This window comes from Athene cunicularia, assembly GCF_003259725.1.
Source record: "Athene cunicularia isolate RWA chromosome 3 unlocalized genomic scaffold, athCun1 chr3_part1, whole genome shotgun sequence".
Taxonomy (NCBI): domain Eukaryota; kingdom Metazoa; phylum Chordata; class Aves; order Strigiformes; family Strigidae; genus Athene; species Athene cunicularia.
In genome coordinates, this window is record NW_020799097.1 from 33,058,819 (window position 1) to 33,084,735 (window position 25,917).

The 25,917-nt window shown below is 36.0% G+C and overlaps 1 protein-coding gene across 50 annotated transcripts in view; it reads left to right on the forward strand.

Annotated features, from left to right (window-relative positions):
• The window catches only part of RIMS1 (regulating synaptic membrane exocytosis 1), a 218,997-nt gene that overhangs the window by 167,772 nt on the left and 25,308 nt on the right, over positions 1 to 25,917 (forward strand). For 37 of the 50 annotated variants that reach the window (XM_026846012.1, XM_026846020.1, XM_026846023.1 and 34 more), the window contains one exon: positions 6,088 to 6,320. The exons of 12 other annotated variants lie outside the window; for them this stretch is intronic. In XM_026846012.1, the coding sequence (XP_026701813.1) occupies positions 6,088 to 6,320 (233 nt within the window). Of the gene's footprint in view, positions 1 to 6,087; positions 6,321 to 7,086; positions 7,209 to 25,917 lie in introns of those variants that run through there. One more of the 50 variants, XM_026846056.1, reaches the window with a different exon arrangement.

Genomic DNA, 25,917 nt, shown 5'->3' on the forward strand with positions numbered 1-25,917 from the left:
TCACAGCTGTGAAACTTGCACAGTTCACTGGTTAGTGTGTTACTGAGAAAAGCATTTTCACAAAACAGATTCTGATATAGTATTCCAACATGGAATTTTCCTGATCTTCCAAAATACAATGTTAAGCAGTTAAGCTCCCAGAGACTTCTGTAATGAAATCTTCCCCAGTCCTTGGTGAGAGTTTACACACTGAACACAACGGAGCTGGGACTGTGTCATTGCAGAGGCAGTGTTTGTGTCACTGAGTAGCATTTTTTTACAGTGTAGGAATATTGTCAAGAACAGATACAATTTTCAAGAGTTACTGAATTTCAACTGTCTTAATACACCAGTAGGACTCTTAATATGTCGACTTTACAGTAGAAGCAAGTTTTTTTCTGATTCTAATAGCTACTTCATGGATTTAATATGTGATCAATGTGCATATTAGATCAATATGTAGTTCCAGTTGATACAGACTGTACAAAGTTATTCTTTCATTGAATCAACTAAATTCTTTATGGTCTAAAAATGTCTCTTGACTAACTAGAGAGAATTCTAATATAGGATATATGTTTGTCCTTTGGTTTGTAAAGCACTAAGTTTGAATTAATTTCTCAAATACCATAAATTGTACAGTAATTAATCTTGCAGCAAATGTGTGTATCATATGTAAATATAGCTATATATTCTAGGGCCGGCAGCAATTTGTGGATAGGTAATTTAGAGTTTGGATTTATTAATTATGTATCACAATACTAATAACAAGACAGTTTATTTTTAGAAATGTAATGTTCCTCATTATAACGGAGTGCTCATCTTCCCTTTGGTCCACAACTATTACATGTTTAGGAGGTTATTACTATTCATGAGCTGCCTCATTGCAAAAGGGTGCCACAGGGGCTATGAATTAGTACGTGATTCTGCATTCAGCAGAAGAGAATGGAAGCTTATTAAATGCTCATGCTGGTGAAGGCCAGAGATTCTGTCAAAAGATTCAAGTTACTGCAACTGTGTGGAAAGAACTTATATTGAAATATCATTTATATGGAAAGGAATAGAGGGGTTTGTTTGTTTACTCATGGCCTGCATTATTGGAAAAATGATTAGAGTAAGAATGAGTGATCATGAAAATAAACGCCTGAAGTAATTTTTTTATAAATCATCAATAAGTCTAAAGAATGAAGGAAATACTCTAATTTTAGCAATAGCTAATCACTTAAGATTTTTTCCCTAAAAGGATGCACTTCCAGATATTATATAAGTGAGTTTATGGGCTAAGTTTGTTCTACTTTCCTGTGTCTTACTATTTTTCAGGTGATATGTACTACTGGCAGGTATTTTTTGTAGTTACTGAGAAATACTGTGTGTATATCTAGATATTGATTTTCTTAATCCAAATAATTTGTCCAGTATAATTTCATGCATCTTGAATATAGGTATTAGGTATCTGTATGTAGAAAGATATACAATGATTTAATATACGTAACTGGCTTTGTTTTAGTTCTATATAGTTGTGTATGCTGTAGTTTAATATAAGCAAGTATAATCCATGGTGTCCTTGCAGTATGTTAATTTTATAGAATTTACCTCAGGGTTAATTTTTATGGCAGCCTGTAACTCAAACTACTGTTTGAATAAGTTTTTTATCATAATAGTTCATTCTTCATTCCCACAGATACAACTTTCAGGTAATGGCATCTTGCAAAACTGAAAGTGCTGCTTTCTTTCATGACTCTGATGACTGACATGTAAATAGTCTTGATTTTGTAGTACAGATGCCACTGTAGATAGGGTCCATCTCAACTGCATAAGGTCTGGCAGGAAAATGTGTTTTACCCTTGGTAAAGGGAGCGGTGTCTTCCCAGATGATGTGGGAGCTTAGGGGCAGTGGGTGACCTCAGTGCTGAAGGCCAGTTCTGCTCTTCCTGGGGTCAGAGGGGTTTTTGCTTTAGTGGTTTACTTTCATAAAAAAAAAAAAAAAAAATTAAGTGACTTTTTCCGTGCTGCATATCTATGAAGTAAAACAGAGGCACAGATAGATTGTAACTATTCTTAATATAGATGTGGATGATGTTGTTATGTCAATAATTGGAAATAACAGAAGATTTTTGCTGAGCTAGTCATTGAAAGAATTGCTAAAGATAGTAAAATAATTTTAAATAAAAACATAGTGAATTACTTAATTTAGAAATAAGTAGATTATACTGATAAATATGTTACTCTTAGTTATCTTGCTACTGAATACTGTGTTTATTTACTGTGTTATGATAACTAGGTTTGAATCAACAATTTAACTTAATAATTTACCAATTTTAAGCCACAGGCCTGCAAAAACTTGTGTCTGCATTTAAATGAATGTGTCAATAATCCAAGCACGTCCAGTAAAGGAAAATAAAATTTTAGGTATGTTATTATCAGAAAGGTTAAGTGCAAAAGGATATATGTAAATTCATGCAGGTCTTTTGCTTCTTCATGCTTCATAAATTAAACTCTAACCACACTGAAGAAAGTAACAGTGTGAGCTAGGAGCTATCTCTTCAAGTGATAGCCAGTAATGGAATGGAAAAATATTGTGTTCTAAGGGTACTCAATTACATGGTGTAAGAAGACTGAATTTTAAATGCCCATTCTTTCTGATACAGTTCCATTTAATGCCAAATAATAAACTACCCCAGGGATTAGATGAACATAAAGGAAGCTTAATCTCTTTGCTTAGTTATGACAAGGGGAGGTATTGGACAGCCATAAGATTTGATCCTTGGTCCTATCCTATTAAGCCTGTTTCTAGCAAACTAATATCTATTTTGAACTAGATTTGATATTTGCAAGGTAAAAACAAGTACAAGATTGATCTGAAATATTCCAAATATTAAGGTGAATCTTCTAGGTCCCTCTACCTGTGACAAAGAATAAAGATTGAAATTTATGTGGGTCTTTGAAAAAGCAATATATGTATTATTCAGAAAGTATCCATAGTCCTTGCATTAGGGACTCAATAGATAAAAAATGCTATTTTCTTAAAGTTACAATTGTATCAATTCTTATTTCTCAGTTGATGGACATGAGTTTCTCCTAAACTCTTAGTAGATAATGTGAGATTAGAGAATTTCAGCTCCATTGTACAAGAAAGTGAAGACTGGCATAAAAGTGTTGTAAGATTAGTATTTATTATATTCATAACTACTTGAATTCAGTAGAGCAAATTAAATAGTACGGTAAATAATTATTTATTTAGTTGCAGGGCGGATTTTATAGTCCATTAAACTTCATTGCTGTAAATGATATATTTATAGATTATTATGTCATCTAAGTACATGTCTATATAGCTCAAATATCAAGATGCTCTCAGAAGTATATTCAGTTTCTTCCCTCTCTCTTACTAAAGTATTGATGCATAAATCCAAGATTTCCAGTATTGACAACAACTCCATGGCTCAAAATGGGACCAGAATGCCTACAGAAAGCTTTGAGCAGCCGACATCATCAGCATGACAGAAATAGTCACTGAAATCCAGTTCCAGGCACTGGTGGAAAGGAATTATCCATGTCTAATCAAAAGTAGAAAGTAGGACCCTTAAAAATGAGGCCTGTGTGGTTCGACCCCCTCCAGGTGTCAGACTGTACTTCTGGTCTGCCCTCTGCTTGAAATAGCAAAGCATCTCCTCCACCAGAGAAGCAACCCAGTCAGTGGTGTTGCCATCTAGCACCCGATGGGCACAAGTGTGGGGCCTTGTTTCCTCAGCAGAGGAGAAGAAGGGACTCGGCATCAGAAACTCGCTGGTGTGGGAATGGTGTTGGCAAGTCCTGATATACTGAATTTGGGATCGAAGTTTCTGTTTGAATAGAGAGACTCCTATGTGGCAGTCCCACTTCATATTTTTTCCTGTTAACAGTGTTTGCGGAGAAGAAGTAAAGCAAGAAATCTGTGTAACTTGAAACAAAAGTACCTGCTAGGTTAGATATTTTGTGAAGCTGAGGTTACTGCATTCTGTGAAGAACAATAAAAAGATAGTTTAGTGATCATTGCAACTTTAAAAAACAGCAGTATATGTAGCCTATGAAGTAAACATCTGTACTATGTTAGGAACATGATTTATATTGAAGCTAAGAAGTTAATATTAATCTCCCTCAAGAAAATCACTCTCTTTTTTGAAAATGGGAAATATTTTACAGCATTTTTGTCAATTTGATATTATTTTTAAGTGAACAGAACTAGTTTGCCTTACACAAAAACGTTTCCTTGATACTTGCATATTTATGGAAGATGTTTTTTTCTGAGGTTTTTTTAACCCAAAAGTGCACTTAAAATTCCTCCCAGAATGATCAAATATATGTGTTTGTCTTACATGTGTGTGCTGGGGGAGATCTACAGTAAAATACAGAGGAATTTTACATAGCAACACAAAATACCTAAAATACCTATGTCCTTCAGTTTTGGCATGCAAACTCAAAAGCCAGTCACTAAAATTGCAGTGGCACAGGACGGAACAAGAGAACCCATTTTAAGCTTAGATGCCTCAGGTGGTCCACCAAAATGTGTTCTTGAGTACTTCAGTGCATCACAGCACCTTGTTCTGTGTGAAGGTAGTAGCTGATTTTTTATCATGTGAACTTAAGAGGAGCACATCCTAAGTGCTGAACATAGTTAAATGCCTGTGCAGAGATTGATAATGATCTTTCTGTTAAATGTTGTCTATTCAAAGGACTTCACCTTTCCAGCTTCTTCTTCAAAAAATTTTGTGGTTTTTTGTCTGGTCTTACTTATAGTCACATTAGTAAATCTTGGTAACTGTCAGTAAAAGATAATTTAGGTATACATTATTCTATGCTTTCCTGGATCTGTCTTTCAACAGGACTGATTTAGGCTTTAGCAAGGCCCAGATCTGCAGAAGTCACAGGATGGCAGTTCTTCTCCCATAGAACCCTTAACTTCTCCCTGGCGAGTTTTCCAATCTGTCTGAAACATGCCATGACGGAAAGAAGCCTGTGCCTCTAACCCCCCTCTTTCTTATTTTAGAGGAAGGAAGCAGGAGCAGGCCATGACACCTGCTGGGAAGGGGACCTGCTGGAAGGGACAGCAGAACTGTTGTTCAACAAATAAAATCAAAATTTGACTTAAAAATACAGAATTACTGAAAAAACATCCCTAAAATTAGTATGTTGCCAGTAGGTCTACTAATCAGCAATACAGGATCAAGGAATTTCCCACATACTAGGCTGATTTAACCACTACATCTGAAGTGAGTCAGGCTGCAGCTTAAATTTCTGGGTCTCTGGAGAGTGATAGCTAACTTGGTATTGCCATTAGAGCTAGGGCATCCTTGGTCATAGCAGTGTTAAGTGTGTATTAGTATGTCCCGTGCGCATTTGAGATTGTTCTTTAGAGCGTGTTTATGAATACTTTATCCAGCCTCTATGTGCAGGAGCAGAAAAAGAATTTGTATAGAAACATTCAAATGCAATGCGATAGCTAAAGAAAATCAAACAGAACTGACAGAGCAATTCATCTTTTTGTCAATCAGTGAACGTTCTAGTGCGTTATTAGGATTTTTTGCCTCAAAATTATTTTGCCTTCATACTGTGATTATTGCATTTACCTTTAAAAGTGAGAGAGCGAAGACCTAAAAATTAGTACATTTTATATTATTTCTTTCTGTGAGTATGAAAATATAGAAGATGGTATCTTCATATCTATTAGGTCTTAAGGCTTTGGTGAACAGTGCCAATAAGGTACGTCTATTAACTTGTGTATATTCTCCTGGCTGGTATTCATTTTCTTTGGTCATAAAATTGCTCTTTTATTGCTTTACATATTCTGAGGATGTAGACAGGATGACTCCACATGACTTTTAAATATTCTCTGTCACTCTGAAAAACATGGGAAAGGGTTCATTTTATTTATTTCCATCAAAGAAGTGAAGAACAAATTACAATACTGGAAATATACACTCTGTGGTGCATCAAAATAACTTTTTATTTGTGAACCAAATAAATGAAAATGTATCAAGACTTAAAATTAATCAACAATTTTTTTTAAAAAAAAGGCTTTTGGAAATGCTGTTACACAGACAAATTAACATGTTTGTTTTTACTTTGTAACTGTAGTACATTTACTCCTAAAATGCAAGGCAGACGGATGGGGACTTCAGGGAGAATCATTAAGAGCACAAGTGTGAGCGGAGAGATGTATAAGCTGGAGCACAATGACGGGAGTCAGTCAGACACGGCTGTCGGCACGGTTGGAACAGGTGGGAAGAAAAGACGTTCCAGCCTTAGTGCCAAAGTGGTTGCCATAGTATCTCGAAGGAGCAGAAGCACATCTCAACTTAGCCAAACAGGTGAGTGAGACACACGCTCTTTGGAAACAGGACTCTCACCAAAAATGGCTTACCATTTCATCTGTGGAATTTGTGTTACGTGTATATGGATATAGGTCACTCAGAAGATTTTCCAGCTGTAAATACATTTCTGAGTTATTAATTTTCTCTTATCATTAGGCATCTTCAAGACAAAATATACAAATGCCTTTTAGAATATGTACCATAACAACTTTCTGTCCTGATCAATGAAAAATGTTTTTGTCTCTTAGAATCCTTGTTTGCAGGTAGGCAAGGAAATGCAAAGCAATGTAAGTGGATATCAACAGTGGATAATGGTTTGGCTAAGAGCAGCTTTTTACGTACAAGAAATTTCTTCTAGCAGAAGAGTTGAGTATGAATGGGGGAACTGATATCTGAGCAGATGAATGGCAGTTATGTAACTCAGATAAAAGGTTGTACCTATAGTGGCAAAAAAAATGTTTTTAAACACTACCTTTGATTTCTTAGTCAAGAGTAAATCCAGTATTTTTTCTTTAAAAACAACACTGACAAATTGGGGTCAGTGATTTCAGATAATTTAGATGACAGCATGATGTTTCATTAGCAACATAAGACTTCAAACTCTTCATTGCGACTTCAGAAATCTTAAAAGCTTCATATATGCATAGCCTGGAGGAACAGAAGCTCATATGGAAAGATACAAAAGGAAAAAAAAATGTTTTAAAGTCCCTGTCCTGCTCCTATTGAACCACAGTGAAGACTTTTGCTCTTGTCTTCAGTGGGAACAGGACCTCACCCTAAGGGTTCTTTCATGCTAAAAGAAGGAAGAGGAAAAGCTTCAGCCTAGCATAGAATGTACACATATTGATGCAGTCCTCTCACATAGTCAGGGTAATCTAAACTGAGGTAAGTAACAATATTGTTTATTTATGTCATCAAATATCTCACCCTTTTACCTTGGTTTTCTTTTATTGCCAGATGAGCAGAAGTGATTCTTTCAAAATGTAAAGCTTGGTCAGCTTTAACAAAAAGATTGTAATACTTTTCTACACTACTCATTTATGAATTTTGAGCCAGAAAGCATGTAATCATACAGTTGGACAAAATGATAGATGTAGTAGGTGTATTTGAAGCCCAGAATTGTACTTAATACAGTGCTGCTCAAAAATGCATTCTGTCTGAATATAGATAGTTGTGTACAGTATTTTAGGTTCATCAGAATTAATGACATACTCTTAAAGTAATAAGTGGTATAGTATTATAGAAAGGATTTTATGTTCATATTTTACTCCACTTACTCTAAAGAACAAAATACTTCAAGAATTTCAAAGAATGTTTTTGTGGTTTGATCTGTCATTCCTTTCTAGCTCCTAAATCTTAGAAATTGCTGTGACAGAGCAAATCTTTGCTCCATCTTACTCCATAGTTAATCTCTGATCAGGAACTGGGGCTATATGCCTAAGAGGAAGGCACCAGGGGGCTACCAAACATAGGATAATTTGCCTTGCATGAGCCCTAACTCGCTATTCTCAATGAAGTTAGTAAATAACTTAAAATATAAACAGTGACTTCCAAACACTTCTCAGCATTATCTATTTAAAGCTCAAATGTTCCCATTCTTCATAGATAGATACTATAGCTCTAAATTTTTCTTGGTGTAAATTTCAAAACAATAGGAATTTTGCAAGGAATGGAGCACCTAAAGTTATAATGAAACTCAAACAGGAAATTAAATATAAAAAGTATTATTATATATTATTCATGATTGTAAAACAGTTGAGAGTGATACTTTGCCTTACTGTGGTTCAGGCAAGCAGTACTGTCTGTGGTATAAGCACAGAAAATAGCATGAAAATAGTGACTTTTGACACTCACTATTTTTTAGTTAAATTATATCAGAAATCAGTGAGCTGAATTAATGCAGTTTTTAGAACAGTATACACATAAGACTCAATAATTTTTCCAAAGAAAATCCATTGTTGGAGACTAAGTACTCGTGCCTTAAATCAGGGACACACTTTGTTTCCTTCCTGTAGTGTACAAGAGGGGAGGAGAAATCTAAAAAGGTCTATTTCATTTTAATGTGTTGTGCCTAAGTAACTTAATAATGTCTCTACTATTGAGAATTGGAAAAAAAAAAAGAAATCTGACATGAACTTCTGCTACAGATCTTCAGTAACTGAAGGTGTGCTGTTGACACAGAGCATATATTTTAAAATAAGTATAAAAAATACAGAAATATACATGTAGCCTCCATAGTTCTTCCTGACTTGGTCCCTTTTTTTCTTTTTTCCAATGGCTTACGTGATTTTAAGTCTGGTATGCATGACATATATAGTTATATGCTTCTGAAAAATCAAAATAGAAGATCAGAAATAAAAGGTCAGGTATTTCTTAAAAATTGGAGGTTCTCTATTTTTGTGGAACATGTAGATGTGAAATTATAGTTTACTCTTCAAAACCAGTAACATTACTTTCATCTTGCTTTTTTTTTTTCATTTGAAGAAATGGTCAATAAGGGCTGAATTTGACTTTTTGTAGATAATTCCTGCTTTTAGCACACTGCAGAGGTTTAAGCTTATACAAAAATAGAAGTGTGTATGAAACTGCTACTAGGAATCTATTTCTAAGCATATGTTTTGTTTTCAGTTGAAAAAGGAGTGTGTGTGTGTGTGTGTGTGTGTGTGTGTGTGTGTGAGAGCCTGTACACACATGTATGTGTCTATATATACACACATGAGCCTCTTTGCATATATGAGGCGGATCCACTTGCATGTGAGATTTAGAAGGACCAGTAATTACATTATTTTGTGCAACCTTGTTCAGTGCTTTTGGAATATATTTATTCTGAATATGTGCTTTATAAGATTATCAATGAAAGAATCAGGTTTTATTTTTATGTAAATCTGCAAGGGAAAATATATATTTCTGTGGCACTTTCCTTTTGATTATGTTTAAGATTTCATAATACTTTTAGTAACTGTTCATTAAAATAACAAAATCCTTACTTACTACGGTTTGCTCATTGTGCCGACAAACTGGGTAGATTATCTAGTTAATCAGAAAAAAGCTTGTAAACTCCTGGCAGTATTTCTAATGAAAATCCATCTCTGCTTATGCTATCAGTTTTTAAAAAAAGAACAGAAAATAAAAAGGGGGGAGGGGGGGAAGCAAAATTCCCAGAAAGACCACAGAAGAATTAAATAGCTCCAGGCATATTCTGTACAATTTTAGTTATAAACCAACTTTTCTGGTTTTCTTTGCCAGACTAATTTTTGTAAATAAATATATACATATACACAAAGCAAATATATAACTTCAGATTTTCTAAATACTTACAGCAACTAAACTTTAAATCATAGGAAAATGATAGGAAAATAGATTATGATAGGAAATTATCAGCTCTTGTTTTGATTTTGTGATACAACACTCTATTCTCCTACAGATATTTTCATATTATAGTTTCCTGACCAGTGAGTGACTGAGAGCAGTATTGGTCATACTGCATTTTGATTTGGGATTCTGGGTTTGTTTTGAAAGAGATAAAAACTGTTGCCATAGGAGGAAAGAGTTTTATTACAGAATTAATACCATAAATAGAGACATAATAATTCATTTCAAAGTAGATGGAGGTAATGGTAGGAGTATCACCAGTTAGATGAGTTCTGGAGAAAAGGAAAAGCTCAATCTCAGGTAAACAGAAGTATTCCCATCCCTGGATCCCTCTCAGTTCTCCTGATACATGCAGAGGTGTGCTTTAAGAAGGTGAAAGGATTCCTCCCTTTTGCTTTCTAACCCTGGTCAGCAGATAAGGGCACACTTTTCTTTTTAAGTGCTAACAGTGCTTTGCAACCATTCTGACACTATCTTCATCACCTTGCTGTCAGAGATTTAGTAGTGTCACGTCTCTGTGACATATTCAGCCTGATGCAATTGCCTGCTGGGTCAGCAAGACAGACTTTAAGTCAAATGGACAGGATGGATGGCTGTGTTTTTGTTTGTTTTGTTGAAGGACTTAGAGGATTTTCATTATCACCACTTCTAATGGAGGCCAACTTTTCTGTTGAAAGCATTGAGTTTAAAAGGAATTACAAAATAATTTGGGAGTGTTTACTTAAGATATCCAAAACATGATAACCAGTTGTTGAGGTTTAGCCTCAGCCAGCAACTAAACCCCACACAGCCACTCGCTCACTCCCCTCCAGTGGCATGAGGGAGAGAATCAGAAGAGTAAAAGTGAGAAAACTCATGGGTTAAGATAAAGGCAGTTTAATAGGTAAAACTAAAGCTGCCCACACAAGCAAAGCAAAACAAGGGATTCATTTACTATTTCCCATCGGCAGGCAGGTGTTCAGCCACCTCCAGGAAAGCAGGGCTCCATCATGCGTATTAGTTACTTGGGAAGACAAATGCCAGAAGTCAAAACATCCCCACTTACTCCTTCTTCCCCCAGCTTTATATACTCAGCGTGACATCACATGGTATGGAATATCCCTTTGATCAGTTGGGGTCAGCTGCCCCAGCTGTGTCCCTTCCCAACTTCTTGTGCACCCCCAGCATCCTCACTCACAGGGTGATGTGAGAAGCAGAAAAGGCCTTGAGTGTGTAAGCACTGCTGAGAAGTAGTGAAAAAATCCCTGTATTATCAACACTGATTTCTGCACAAATCCAAAACATAGCCCCATACTAGCTACTATGAAGAAAATTAACTGTACCTATTCAGCTTTGTAATAAATATGAAAAAAATTACCAGAGATGCGACTCATGAGCCTTTTAAGACATGGGCTCTGTTTTTTCCAAATATGAATTATTTGAGGCTACTTTCATTTTCCCAGGTGCTCAGCACCATTAACGTCATTATTCTGACTAGTTTTCCATTGGCATTGCTTGAGAAGCATTAGTGATCTCATATAAGATAAAGGTGAGACTTTGCTTGGAAGATTGTATACTGTTTCCATTACTAGCTCAAAACAGATTAGAGTGGAAAAGATGCAGAGAAGGAGAACTAAGGAGCTTGGAAGGATGGGGAGCTTTTCCAGTCTCACGTTACACATCTCAAGTCATTTTTCTAAGTGGAAATACCTTGCAGTGTTTATGGTGTGAACCACAATGAGATATTTCTGTGTAAGAACCAAAGTTATTTGCTGTCCATCTCCTGTTTGTGAAGTTTAATGTCAGCAATCTGAAATGAAGCTGTAGGCTTCATCAGCATTTGAGATAGAGCTTACACACCCTGAAGTGGAGCTGAAATCAAGTATTGTCACAGGGTGAAAACAGAGTGAAAAAAGACTATGTTCACTTACGTGCATCTGTGAACTGGACATTTGTAAGGAATCTTTAGGTGTCTGTCTGCTTCACTGAGGAAGTAACTGGCAACCTGAGCAAAATCATGTGAGAATCTTACAACATATTTCCCTATGTAAAATTGTACATGTCCTCACATGCAATTTCCTGCTACAGTATATTTTCTGTAATTTCCTGTAGTTTTCCCATTAAGTGGCTTTCTGTATGTTCTTTTGAATTAAATTCCAAATTCCCAATTTTAGAAAAGATACCATCGTCTAAGTGAGGAAGTTGCCATTGAACAGTGATAATCTTGTATTCCACAGTACTGTGCTCCTTTTGTGTGCTCACTCCAGCTTTAAGAAGACCTCTTCCATGGTTGACTGCCCCATATTTCACCTTCTAAGACTGATCTTAGGAAGGCTTTCTCTCATGGTTTGGTTGGATGGTTGAACTTTAGGTAAACACTTAGAAAAAACAACTCCGTCCATTACAAAAAATGTCCTCTAGTGGTGGAGAATGTGATGGTTCACTGGAGATACTTAGTGACTGTTAGCAAGCACCGCTATGCTGTGGTAAAAATAGCACTGCCTGTGAAACATAGAAATTGGGCAGTATAAAGAAGTCTTCCAGCTTGGAGTTACATCATTTCAGAGTGGACACTGCTAGAAAAAAAAATAAAATCTCAGTTTTCATTTTCACGGTCTGTGTTTGGTAATGCTGTCAGGGATAATTATCTGTCCATCCTTGTAGTAATCTTATAAGAGATTTCATACAGGTCTAGATAGTATGGACAAATCAAGTGGATAAATCATAAATAAAATATGCTGGAGGGTGGAGGCCTTTGGGATAAGGAGGGGTTGATTGTTGTCTTTCTTGAGAAAGCTTCGCTTCTTTCCATAATTTTGGTACTTATTTACAAGGGTTGTGACAGCCTTTTCCTGCAGTGGCTTTTTTTCTTTTTTCACATTTTCTTTTCATTGATTGAGTCTCAATTATAAATAATGGCAAGGATGCATTTCCAAGCATGTTTCTTTTACCTCATAACATCTGTGTTTATTTTTTTATTACCATAGCAAAAGAAATTGTGCTTATTTAAAACAATTACATTTATTTGATAAGAAATCTGAGTGCTAGACAAAAGTTCAAAAGAGTTGTTTTGCCTAGACTTCAATAAATCATGTATTATTATTAGACAGGATGGAAAGCATAGAGATCAGTAGGGAATACTGGACGTCAGGAAGAAAATGGTTAGGAGGGAGGCATCAGATGGTTTTATTAAAACAAGACCCAGAGAGTGCTTACTGGTTGAGTTCCTAAGACAAAATACACAGGCAGATTTCATTAATCTTTTAATGAGAGATAGTGTGTATGCTGCTGAAATATGCTGATGATACTGGTTTGAAAAATATGTCAACTTCCAGTTGATACAGAGGAAGGATTGATGAACTTGAAGACTAGAATAGTAGAACTGTGATGAAATGTGATAATGCAGATTGCAAGACCATTCCTTTTAGAATGACTAATGAAAAATTGCAGATGCAATCTGGGAGCTCTGTCATCTAGAAGAAACAGGAGGAGAAGGAGAAAGACGTGGGTATAATAAAAATCACAGGATGAATGTAAGCTATGTATAAGATGTGGCCAGGGAAAAGGCAAACACAATCCTGGGTGCATCAGGCAAGGTGTTTCCTTGGAGAGCTAAGAAAACCATTGAATGAGGAACAGCTGACAGCTCATCTGGAACTGGTCACTAAGCATTCAAAAAAATGAATGCTGGATGTTTGTGGAATCGAGACCTTGAAGGATGATTTATTGCCTGATTTGTTCAGCCTGTAAAAATGGAGGCTGAACAGGGATATGATTGTTCCATAAGAATGCAATGAGACTAAACATCAAAAAGGCAGAAGAGTTTTTGAAGGTAAAGGGCAGCACCATCAGAAACTGTGGTATAAGAACAAAAAGGTATAAACTAGTTATGAATAAATTTTGTATTTGTCTCAAAATTACAATAAAGTTTCTGACAGTTATAAGAGAGAGAGATCTCTTAAGCCTCTCAAAGCATTTAGCACACTAAGGTTGAAACAGACCTTTTTTTGTTCCTTATCTTGCATAATATCCCATTGCTGTTTTCATAGGATTTCTTTTCTGATTTTCTTTTGTATTGCCATCTCCTGTTAATCCAAATGAAATGCTACAAGATCTCAAGTTGTCTAATGGTAGATTCAGAAAACTATCTTGAAAGTCAAAATTACCATGAGTCTTACAGCTATACAGCTACCCCACAGGTTTAGTTTAGTATTCAGTAATTCACCTGTTGTTCACTGTTGTAGAGGTGCATTTCCAAGTATTTGCTTGCATTGGGCATTTATCTCTGTAAGAATGTTTGGCATTTACACATGAGCTCCCTTACCTACAGATATTTCTGGTTTATCTTAAGTCTACATATTTAACAAATCTTCTCCTTAATGTTAGACTGTGTGTACTTGAAAAGTAACTTTCTGCAGCCTAGCAGAAGCGTGGTGGTCTGCCCTGCAGCTTGCTCATTAACCTTGTTTGCCTGTTCAGTATTATCTGTGTGAGAGTCTTTCCCATCTGGGTTGTTATTTTTTCGCAGAGCAGGACATTAGAGCTTGGTTTGCATAGTTATGGTGATATATGAGGACAAAGGCTCTGTTGCATAAAAAGAAGAATGGAGACTGACATTAAGATGGATTTCTCTTTTCAGCCAATCTAAAAAAAGTCTGTAGTGCAGCAGCAGGGATGGTAATGGTGCCCTAGGGACATGACAGGGTCTGGGCTCTAAACCTGACACCCTGGTAGCAAAGAGCACCTCCCTGAACCCAGCAAAAGCTTCATACCGATCCCAAATGCACCCAAATGTTTCTGCAGCAGGAGGGGAAAAGGGACAAATGGATAATAATATTAAAAACAAAGGACTTGATTATTTTTGTAAGAGGAACTCTTTGTTCTAGTAATGATACTTAATTCTTTGAAACTATTGAGTGAATGTAAGCATGTTCTCTTCTATTTACTGTTGCCGTCTAGCTGAGGAATTCACTACCCTTAATAGAAACATAATTCAGTTCCAGTTACTCATCTTCCAAAAGATTTCCTAATAAGGGCTAGTATTTTCAAACAAAGTCCTGCCGCTCTGTTGGAGTTACTGTTACATGTGGGTCTTTTCCTTTTTCCTGAAATATAAATTTTGACTTTGTATCCTGTTATGTAGTTGGTTGACTTGTACTCATTTATACTTGCATTCATTTGCGTTTCTATCTATTTGCAATTTCTCCCTAGACTTTTTGACAGAGATGTTACTAGTGTTACAACTGTACTTCAGGCTATTTCTAATCTATAAGTAGCATGAGGTTTAGGAGAATTTATTACTTTCCAAAAGTATAATCTTCATTTTAGCTAAGATATGACACACATGTCTTGCAGAACTGTAATTTTAAAATATGTCAAACATATTAAGTAAGTGTAGCTTCACTGTTATGTTTCTATTGTGGTTTTTTATGAAATACTTTAGAGAAAGACCTACTTATAATTCTGATGATATTTAATTGAGCTTTGTTTAAAGAGGTTTTTAATCTGCTTTTTCATCTGATTCACATTGCATTCACAAGTTTTACTTTGTGCAAGTATAAACAGAGTTGAAATAATATCAAAATTATGGCAGAAAAAGGAAATAGAACAATGCCAAAGTACTACCAAGAGGGGAAAAAAATGTATACTATCTTCACATTAAACATTTCTACATAAATGCTTATCTGTAATAGAATGTCAGCCTTAAACTTGAAATTTATTACTCTTCATATACTTCTTGCCTGATCAAGTGACAGTTTGTGGCTTTCTGGAACTTGTCAGATTTTGTCGAAAGGTTTAGAGTACCTGCAGTCATCCAGATGAAAAATACTCTCATTCTGTGGCACAGGAATGAACTCCTGTCTCACAGAAGAATAAAGCCCCCTTTGTTTAGAGTCAGATGATGTAGCTTTATTTTGATAGACCTGAAATCTTTTTGTTTCTTTCCAAAGCAGTCCTTTTCTTAACTAACATAAACTTTGATTTTCATTTGAATGAGATAGACAGCCTGTTTAGCATGAAACAATTCAGTTTTTAAGTATTGATTTGGGAGCTCAGACTTTCTAGTTTAAAACTGGGAAGAATAGAAGTAGCTGAATTTGCAGTATGTCATTCACAGGATTGTCCCAAGTGTCTAGATGAAATTTGGGGCAGAAGTGTCTTGGCATATACAGTTGTCTACTCAAATGGCTACTCAAGATTCTGTTAATGTCATCATTTCTTGTTGAATTTTGCAGGCCTTTTCCTTGATGCTTTTATTAAATGTAATACAGAGTTCCAGAGAGCAGATCAAAATATTTCATATAAAAAGAAATTTTGAAATCCAGCCAGTACATTATAGTATTTCTGACAAACCATTTATGGTATTATTTTTCTCATGTAACCGAAGAATTTGCAATCATTTAAAAAATGTTTTAAAACTATTCTTAATTCTTCCCTGCAAACACACAACTGAAATTTTCTTTTCAATTTTCTTTTCCAGATCATGTTTAACGTTTTGCTTGCTTGCTTGTAGCTTCAGTGTGGCAACAGTCAGGGTCAAAATGGGTCTTTACATCTAAATATGGGCAGAGAATCTTCTTCGATTCCATAACAGTATTTCAAATACGAGTATAATATCTCTACATCCATTAGGGCCAAGAAATTATTTAATTCTGTATCTTTTAGAAAATGAAACTGACATTTTTAAATCGTCGTTTTTTTATAAAACATTTATTAAAAAGTAGGGTAATCATGCATTTGATGATAAGATATTGGCAGGCTGAGTTTAAAAAATGTTTATTTACCTGAATGCAAAGAAACATTAGATTCAGAGACACTATTTAATCCTATTTAGCACCTTTACATGTGAATGTGGGGATGAGCTGTGAGGGATTTTTTGGTAATTTTTTTGGCTAAGACTAGAACTGTTAGCAATAGAATACAAATGAAACACAGTAAACCTAACGTAAAAAAGGAGGATCAACAGGTGTTTTAAAGGGATTTTCAAGTATACTAATGATTAGTAATAATAATAATAATAAAGCTTGCTGCTTTTATTGCAGCTGATGATGGTAATGTACTTATAAAAAATCTGTATACATACCTGTGATGTAACAATTAGTCTGCAATACAGATAATGAACCTTAGATACTCTGAATTGTGTATCATAAGTAATGAAAATACACAGAACCTAGTAAAATTATGGAAATAATGTTCATAGGATTTTCTGAAAAATAATTTGAAAGTTTTTTGGCAAGTCATTAAATTGGATGAAAAATTATTTCAAATCTGACAGTTTATGATGTCTATCTTGAAAGGACACAATTCAGCTTGAGTATTTCCTTAAATAAGAATAAATGTGAGTGACATTTAAAACAAAATGCTGACAGCATCAGATAAAGCAGGTATCAGTTCACAAAACATTTCAGCGTTACTGAATCTCCTTTTCTTTTTTCTGAAAAAAATATTCAGCTGAAGAATTTCATCCAGCTTTGCAGAGCCATGTTGGTACATTGTTTCCCCATGTAGGAGCTCTGCATATGAATAAGAAAGCATCTGGGCAACAGCCACCCTGCACAGCGTGTCTGTTCTGTGAGCACACCTAAGGTACCAGTCCAAAAAGCAACTCCCTCCTCAGTGCTTTTTATGGATCATGAAGGGAGGTTGGGTTCAGCTGGCTGAGACCCTTATAACACCAGCATTGCAGGACAGGAGAGGACAGATGACAAATGAGGACACTCACTGGCCTTGTTCCCACATACATCAGTCTGGCAAGCATATCTGCTAGCCAGGGCTATTGGCCAGTTCAATGTTGACTTTGTTTCCAAGAAGAGAAGGAGCAGCAGTCTAGTGTAAACTGTGTGACAAAGGAATTTGATCTCTGATTGTATAACATTTATTGCCCACAGTGCTCTCCATACTTTAGATGGCATATAAATTAAATTAACATAAGTAATTGTCACTCTGGCAAGTCTTAAAATAGAACAAAGATAGAAGAGATGAAAATGAGTACATCATATTACTTGCTAGTCCAAACTTGCTTCCTGCCAACCAATCTGATACACAAAGAGAAGGGAGAAAAGGGACTGAGGCACCCAGTGAATTTATGCTTCTTCAGAACAAAGCTTGGCTCTTCAGTGGCATCCTCTTGCCTTTCGTGTGTAAACACTGCTCAGGAGCAGTGGGGTTTATCCCATGGAAATTACAGTTCTCTGTGCATGTGAATTACTTTCATCAAAACATACCAGGTGTGATTTCTTTTTAAGGAAACAAAACAGAGACTAGTGAGAATTTGCAGAGGTTTATATTTGAATATGAATTTTTATTTTTTCACTGTCTTTTTGTTTTCCATTGTATGTGTCTTGGTATTTCAAGTGTTTAAATTAATCTTTTAGTGATTTTTAGCCACTCCATTTGACTAGCCAGTTCATTGCATCTGCTAAATTTTCATCAAATTGCAAAGAAAAAACAAAGAAAAAAAATCAGCCTAACAAGTTAGAGATGTTGGTATCTCTAAAGTCATTGACATGTTGTCAAAGTGCCAGTATTTTTATCAACTGTGGCTTATGTTTACAGTTTCATCAGCAATCTGAATGTTGTGACAGCTTTTCTTTAGTTTGATAAGTGTGCAGTTTTTAAAATACGATGGTCATATAACTTCCAAAAGGGGGCCAATAGCGTAAAAAGTTTGTGTAAATCTGTATTGGTTTCTGTTGTGGTTAGGTGCTAAGTATATTAGTTATTTGGTATAACTTACTCTGAGTAAGGCTTGAAAATTCTGCAATATTGAAGTTGAATTACTGCTTCCTGTTGTACAGTACTCAATATAGTTACTTAGACCTCAGCAAACAGTACATGTTGCCTCTGTACATCCTCGGGTCTCTGCTGGAAGGTTCATCCCTGAAATTGCTTGAATTTACTAAAATTTGACAATCTGTTTAGATTTTCAGGCTGAAGTCTACAAATATTTAACTGCAGTGTCATAGACTTAAGACATTCAAAGAACTGAAAGAGTAAACTACAGTATTTTTTTTCAATGATCTGTTGTGTGTTTATCCTCATAAGTTACCTGAGAATTGCTTTGAAATTACTTAGTATTTATAAAAGTCCTTGATGCTCACATACAGACACTCAGACACAGTTTATTTCATTTACCCATATAGTCATTTTTCATATTGCAGAAATTCATTTTCTGGTGCCTAATAGCTTCAAAAGCATTGCTTTACAAGAAATCTTAGAAATGAAATGTTATAATTCTGAGAAGCTTTCGATGTCTGGTAAACCCTGCAGAAATTCCCTGTGTGATAGAAGTTTGCCCACCCATTCCTGCTGGATTTTGAAAAGTTGAAGATTTGATATTACTGAAGAAAAAAAAACAAGGCAGAAGAGTCTGTATGAGAAGGGAAGGTGAGGTACTGCCTCTTTGCACTGTCAGTACCAAGAAAGCTGCTTTACTCTCCTTTGAGCATTCTTGCTGCTTCCTCTCCAGTTTTCTCAGGCTTATAGCTCCTGAGTGCTGTCAGACAGTAACCATCCAAAGGGGTTAATGCTGAACAGTTTTCTTTCTGCTTTACTTTACTTCTGTGATTTGAGAAGCACAGAAGTTTCGTGGATAGGTAAGATAGAGTGGCTGCCCCAAACAGACACACAGCTTCTGTTTCTCAAGCTTGAGTTAACTAGATAACTTACTTCAGTTTTAAATGGTCCTTGTAAAATATCAGTGTGAAACGGTATGGAAAGCTTATTTTTTTAATGGTATTTGTGTCTTTGGGATAAAAATCAGTGTCTTGGGAATCCATTTATTTATAGTGATTTCTCTGGTCTCAGAACAGAACTTGTCAGATTGACAAGTTATCTTAACGCAGGTACATGCAAATGGATTTCCTGTTTATAAAGCAGGTTAAAATATCCAAAAAGCTCTTCCAGGGAGGAATCTCAAGGGCTGCTGTTTTGATTAGTTTTGCTTTCACTTGACTGTTGATGGATTTATTTATAGCTCTTCCATTTGATTGGATTTGATGGTGCAAAGTGTTCTTTCTCAGAGCGTGGACAGACTGAAACGCTGAATTGGGTATAGATGTGACCTAGGATTTATGTATAAAAGTAAATCAGTTTCACCCATCACTCTCCCTTTGAAAATTATCCTACTAACCATCTTTTCTCCTGCCTGAGCAGCTCTTTTCTAGAGTTCATGGTCAGGGCAGGGTGGGAGGATTTCTTTGACAAGACTCATCTGCTTTCTTCACTCTGGACTCCAAAGTGACTAAAATGTTAATGGGGAAGATGTCCAAGGGGCATTGAAAACAAACTCCAGGTTATATACACAGTAGGGCTGGCTTGCTTTTTGCAGACTAAAAGTACTCTGTTTAAGTTTAGTGTTTATTGATAAGAAAGGAATAATTTGCCAGGAAAACATTTTGAGGGAGTCAGGTATCTTTACCTTAGAGGCATACCATGTTAAGAACCAGGTTCTTCTGCCTATGTGGAGGTACTCCACAGCACTGTGCAGTGGTCACTTAAGAAAGGTCACACAACAGGATCTGATTAACCTAGTAATTGAAGTCTTTCTCTGGAGTCTCAGTAATGGCACTTGTGAGGCACGACCACACTAAAAGCTGTGTGTGACAGAACTGAGTTGCATTTGTATTGCACTTATTTCTCCTCTGATGTGAAAATATTCACAGCTCTGGCAATAGGTTCATATCACAGCAAGAAGAGAGTTATCATGTCTAGCATGTGTTGGAACAGGCAACTTTGATATATTTATGCATGGATTATAGGTGAGGACCTAGCTGTTAACAGATGAACCATTGTCAATGGGGAATCCAGGAGAAAAAAGTGATTGAGAAGGTGACATAGAAGCTGTGGTGGGTTTGAAGAGCAGTTCAGTTTTACTTTAATGGCACTTGCATAGTCATAAATACAGTTTTATTTATTTTTGTTCAGGCAGCATTTTTATGCTACATGCCTGGGTACAGGCCTTTACCCTGCTTCAAGGGGATAGACATGTTTGTGGCCAACTTTGGAACAGTGGCAAGAAATTTGATGGGATCTCAAAGTTCCCCTTTAAGCCAAGTTTCAGGCTTTCCCGGTCTGCCCCACAGTAGTCTCTGGTCCAAAGTCTGCCCATGGCCAAAATCCCTGGTCCATTAAATTGTCCTGCATTTGTTTTGGAGCATGTGTTTTTAAATATCTGACTGTTCCCCAAATATTCAGAAAAGTGAATTTTCCCAGTAACCACCTCCAGATTGTAACAGGCTACTTAAAGTTTACTGATTTGGGCAGGGAGATACTCCAAAGAGGGCAAAAAGCCCCACTTCAGTCTTAGTCATTGTGACCCAGAGACGAATCTTCCTGTACAAATGTTGGTGACTGAATATTTGACATCATGGATGGTTTCATTTACGTGGTGCCATTCTGTTGGATGAGGCAGCTGCTTTTATTGCTTTACTTGCTCTGGAAAAAAACCAAAAAAATCTGAGGTTGTATCTAGAAAGACTTGAGCACAGACCTTTCAGCCACTAATTCCCACTTAACCTGCTTATCTCTTCAAAGTATCCCATGTGTCCATGTCTTTCACACCAGGCTTTTTCAATACACCCATATGGTGTGAGCTGTGCTTCAGGAGCTGGAGAGGAACTGGGGGATAGAGAGCAGGAACCTGCCATTGACAACTAGAGCGACACCATTCTTAGAAGTAGCAGACCAGGACCTGTAATCATAAGGAGTGGGCTTAGTCTAAGCAAATGTAGATGTCCACAAAGTAACTGTCCATCACTTCAGGCTTGATTTTTTAGCCAGCAGAGAACTCTACACTTCTGCACATGGCTTATCATCCTCAAGTAAATATCTCAGATAGGAAAAATGAACTGCACCCGAAATGTCTTTCTATATGCTCTAGAAGTAGTCTGGCACAGCTAGCTCCAGTACAGCATCTGCAGACACGTAAAGTTTAGTGAGCTGAGTCCTACTTAGATTGTGCACAGACCCCTTTCTGCTCCCAGCCCTTTCCTTGGTTCCCCTTCAAAGGGCAGCAGTAGCAAGGGCTTCAGCTGCCAAATCCTTCATCCCCTGTAGCTGAATTCTGCAAGGTTTTCTGTTGCCCCTCTTGCACACAGTAGAGGAACACAACAGCACTGCCTAGACAGAAGAGGTCTTAAGAAATGACCCAACTGCTGAGCTACAAAAAATAAATGCTTTCTTGTTGTAGTGTGGCACGCAATGAGCAAACTGTGTCACAGCACCAGGTTTGTGCTCTGTTGTTGCTGCATGATAGCAAAGTTCAAATTACAAATTCAAGGGTGCCTTTGGCACACTTACGATTAAATTACCACTTTTTAAATAGGGCATGTTTTTTCATTGGTATGACTGTCGTAAGTTTTCTGATGCTACTTTTGTAGGAGATCAGATACTGAGATGAAGTAACTCTCTCCCTCGTAAGTGGTTTCTCTCATTTGCTCTGCTGATTGCTCAGCATCCATAAGAGCAGCAGGATTTGTTTGCAGATGTAAAGTCAGAGTTTTCTAAGTCTCTGTGTGATTACTAATCAAGATTTACATATATGTGTGTCTATTTTGTATTTTTGTATTAATTGTTTGCATGAAGGGAGCCATTAAAATGTTTATATAAAGGATAGTGAGCTTGTCAGCCTCAGAAGAAAAGTACCGAAGTGAAAAACCTTTAAAAAGTCCATTGGTTAATTGTTTTAAATGGGATCAAATCAGAAGAAATAAGGGAAGGCAGTTTTATGTCTGATGATCTCCTTAAATACCTTACCTTTTCTGAGAAGCAGATGTCATAATCAAAACTAACACTGTGTAATTGGTATAAATCTTTCCAGTCAAACCAAAAATTGAATAACTATGTAGATGGAAACAACACAGTGAATTGTAATTTTATTGTAACTCAAGTTAGTTGCACTCTCAGCACAACTCTCATGATCCAAGTCACTTTGTCATCAATCAGGAAGAATATGTAATAACAGCATTGTCCTGTGATACCTTGTTTATGATGGAAATGTAAGTACTTTCACTAATAATTATTTTTTAGTGTATCATTAACAAAAATATGACTTTTTTTCTGTGACACTGCCAGTTTCCACAAGCTGAGAATATGATAATGCTTTTAGTCTTCAAAGGGCAATCGGAGAGCACAGCAGGCCACAATGTGCTGTTACTCCTCTAGTGCTGCCATGTGTTTGGTGCTTGTATAATGAGCAGTCAGTATGCTATCTTAGTTTTACTTGGGGCTGGGAGGATGACTTTTACATGTTAATGCTTTTGTTCATACTATGCTTTTTTACTATTGTATTAATATTACTTTTCACATATAATTGCAAATAGTCTGGTGCTAAAAGAGCAAAAATATTTGGACAACATGAACTTCAGTTGAGTTAAAAGTGAGGAAAAGAAACAGTGAGGCAAATCAAATGTCCAGTTGGATCAATGATTGGTCCCAAAAGGAGGGCTGAATAATGTCAGTTTAAGCTGACAGATATGCTATCTCCTGACTTTCTTCTCATCTTTTACTCTTCACCTGTGTTTATGTGGTACCTATCACTACAATATTGTCAATACTTACAACAGGAGCCATGTGCCACAGAGAAAGTAGGACCATCAGTGTTTTGTACTGTGAATGAAATGAAGTTGCAAAATTGAGAAGTGAACCTTGATGCATTACAACATTACTTTTTAACTTAAAGACCTTCCTTCTTCTTACAGGCATGCTAGTCAGCATGTTACATGCACGGGTAGTTTCTCTTTATGCATAAGAAGTTCTATTTATTGGTGCAGTATGCTTAATTTTAAGAAATCAATTGCTCTTGAGAGCTTGGTGCTGAAAACTATTGATTTCAAAGCTTAAGAATTTGGTAACCTGGTAAGACTGTTTTGTAGAATAAATGGATGACCTTTTGCAGATTGTTTTTTTCTGTTTGTCGTCCAAAGTTTTCTATCCTGTTCAGAGTTGCAGTAGCATTATAGCAATCATTTTGGAATCCCAGACCGAGAAAGAACTTCTATGGCTACTATGTAAACATGTACTGTTGAACTTCACTTTGTAGTGCAATTTATTTTATGCTCTCTTAATTTATGTTCTGACTTTTATAGTTCATGTCAGACCTCTTTAATAGTATTGATGGTTTTTTGTTCTTTGCGTTGTTGGCAGTCACAGACGTTAAAGCATTTTATAAAGGAACGGTAAGTGCCATTGTCCCATTTTAATGAAGAGCAAACTTCAAGACTCAAAGTGACCTACTGAAAATCTCACAGTCTGAAGAAGAGCCAAGACTTTCTAAAAATTTATGACTGTAATTAACAGATTAAAAAATATTTGTAACTGTTTAAAGTACCTAGGAGCACATTATAAGAGACATAGTAATCTCATTGAAATGGTGCTGGAAAAGAAACAGCCCAGAGTGCGTGCATGTATATGTGTGAGCACGTGTGTGTAATCTTTAGTTAGGGGTATCGTTTTAAGCAAATATTCCACGTGACCTTAAATGCCCATACATTAAAATATGTCTAAATATCACTTACATATTAAACATGTTTAATAATGTTTACAGTACGAACTAGGACAGTGTCAGCTTTCTTGAAATGAGAATTGATGGTGGAAAGCAATATAATGTTTGATCCCCACAACATGTTAAAGTAAGACTCACCTCTATGCTGCTGAGATATAATGTGGGTCATGCATACATTCATCCTTGGCTTCCTTTAGCATCTTCATTTCTTGTGTCCTCCTAATGAGAGTGTTTCAATTTAGGGGATTTCAGTTAAATACTCTACAAGGAAGGACTTGCTTTAAAGGTTACAGGTTAATACAATAGATTATTCTCTGCTGTGTAAAATTAGCTAAATGAACAAGTGGTAGTAGCTGATCACCTGACATATTTTAGTGATATTATAAAACGTATGTTGACCACAGGCTGAGTTAGGACTTCACTGTAAGAAAATCCCTGAAATCTTTTAATCTGATAAACTCAGTTGAACTGTGAAGAAATGCACAAGATATGTGGACAGGTCATTAACTAAATTAAAATAATTGCAAATAGATTCATCTATCACCAGGTAGCCTTGAAAATGTGTATGTTTATACTTACATCCTACTGACCATTCTTTCAGCTCACGTTTTGTACCTCAGAACATAGTGTGGTGACATTTGTTATCTTGCTTGGTGGCACAAGAATGAACTCTCTGTAACAAGATCTTTTCATTCAGTTTGCTAGATTTTCCATCGTAATAATAGCTTATCGTTGTCGTAAGTTATCTTTACAAAATACCTGAAAATACTGTTATTACCTGCCTTGCTGAATAGGAAGATGGCATGATAAGAGATCACTTAAGTGTGTGCCATATGTTCTCCTTTTCCTATGTAAATCTAAAGAAAAGAAGATAAGAATTTCACCCTGATTCTGTGTTGGTTTATATTTATTACTGGTTTGTTGGGATGAATAGAACAGATTATAAACTCGTGGATTGTGAGTTATATTAAAAATATAATACTATTTTACATAAATCATATACTAGTAGCTAGGTACTTCTCATTATTTCTGATTTTCAGGCACCACTGTGCTGGAACAGGATTTTATTTTTGGTTTCTGAAGTGCATTATTTTCCTCACTGTTGAAATACCATATTGTTACATTACAAAAACATTGAAAGTTTTATGTAAATATGATGCATTAAGTATCCAGCTGAGAATGAGGTCCAATCCTATGTATGTTTCACAGGGAGTAGTCCCATGGAGATCTATCTACACATGATGAACTTGGACCTTGGTGAAAATTCTGTGTGCTTTTGTGAATGAGCATGTAAGACATAAAAACTCCACTTCTTCCAGATATAGAGGAAAATAAAATACTCAGTAGGACTATGCACTTTGGATTTGTTTTAAATTACCCATGCTTTTATATTTAGTTTGATATAGCTGATGAGCCTGTGTACCCCAAAGTCCCTCTGAAGATGATGGTAAAATGTATAGAAAAGTTAAGGTGTTTGAAGACATTTTGGTATTCATTGTGCATCTTTCTCTTTCCCAACTTGGCATACACATAATGCAGTCTTCAGAGAAAGACCACCACTGGACAATGGTGTCCAATCAACAGTTAGAAACATTGCTTTTAGTTAAAATTTTCTGTGCAAGAAAACATAAATTATTGTAAGAAATTTTTCTGATGATATATTGGATGTTCTTTACTTGAGAGAAATGCCTTCGGTTTACCTCTATTTTTTTGTTACAAAGTAAATACATGTATTTAAAG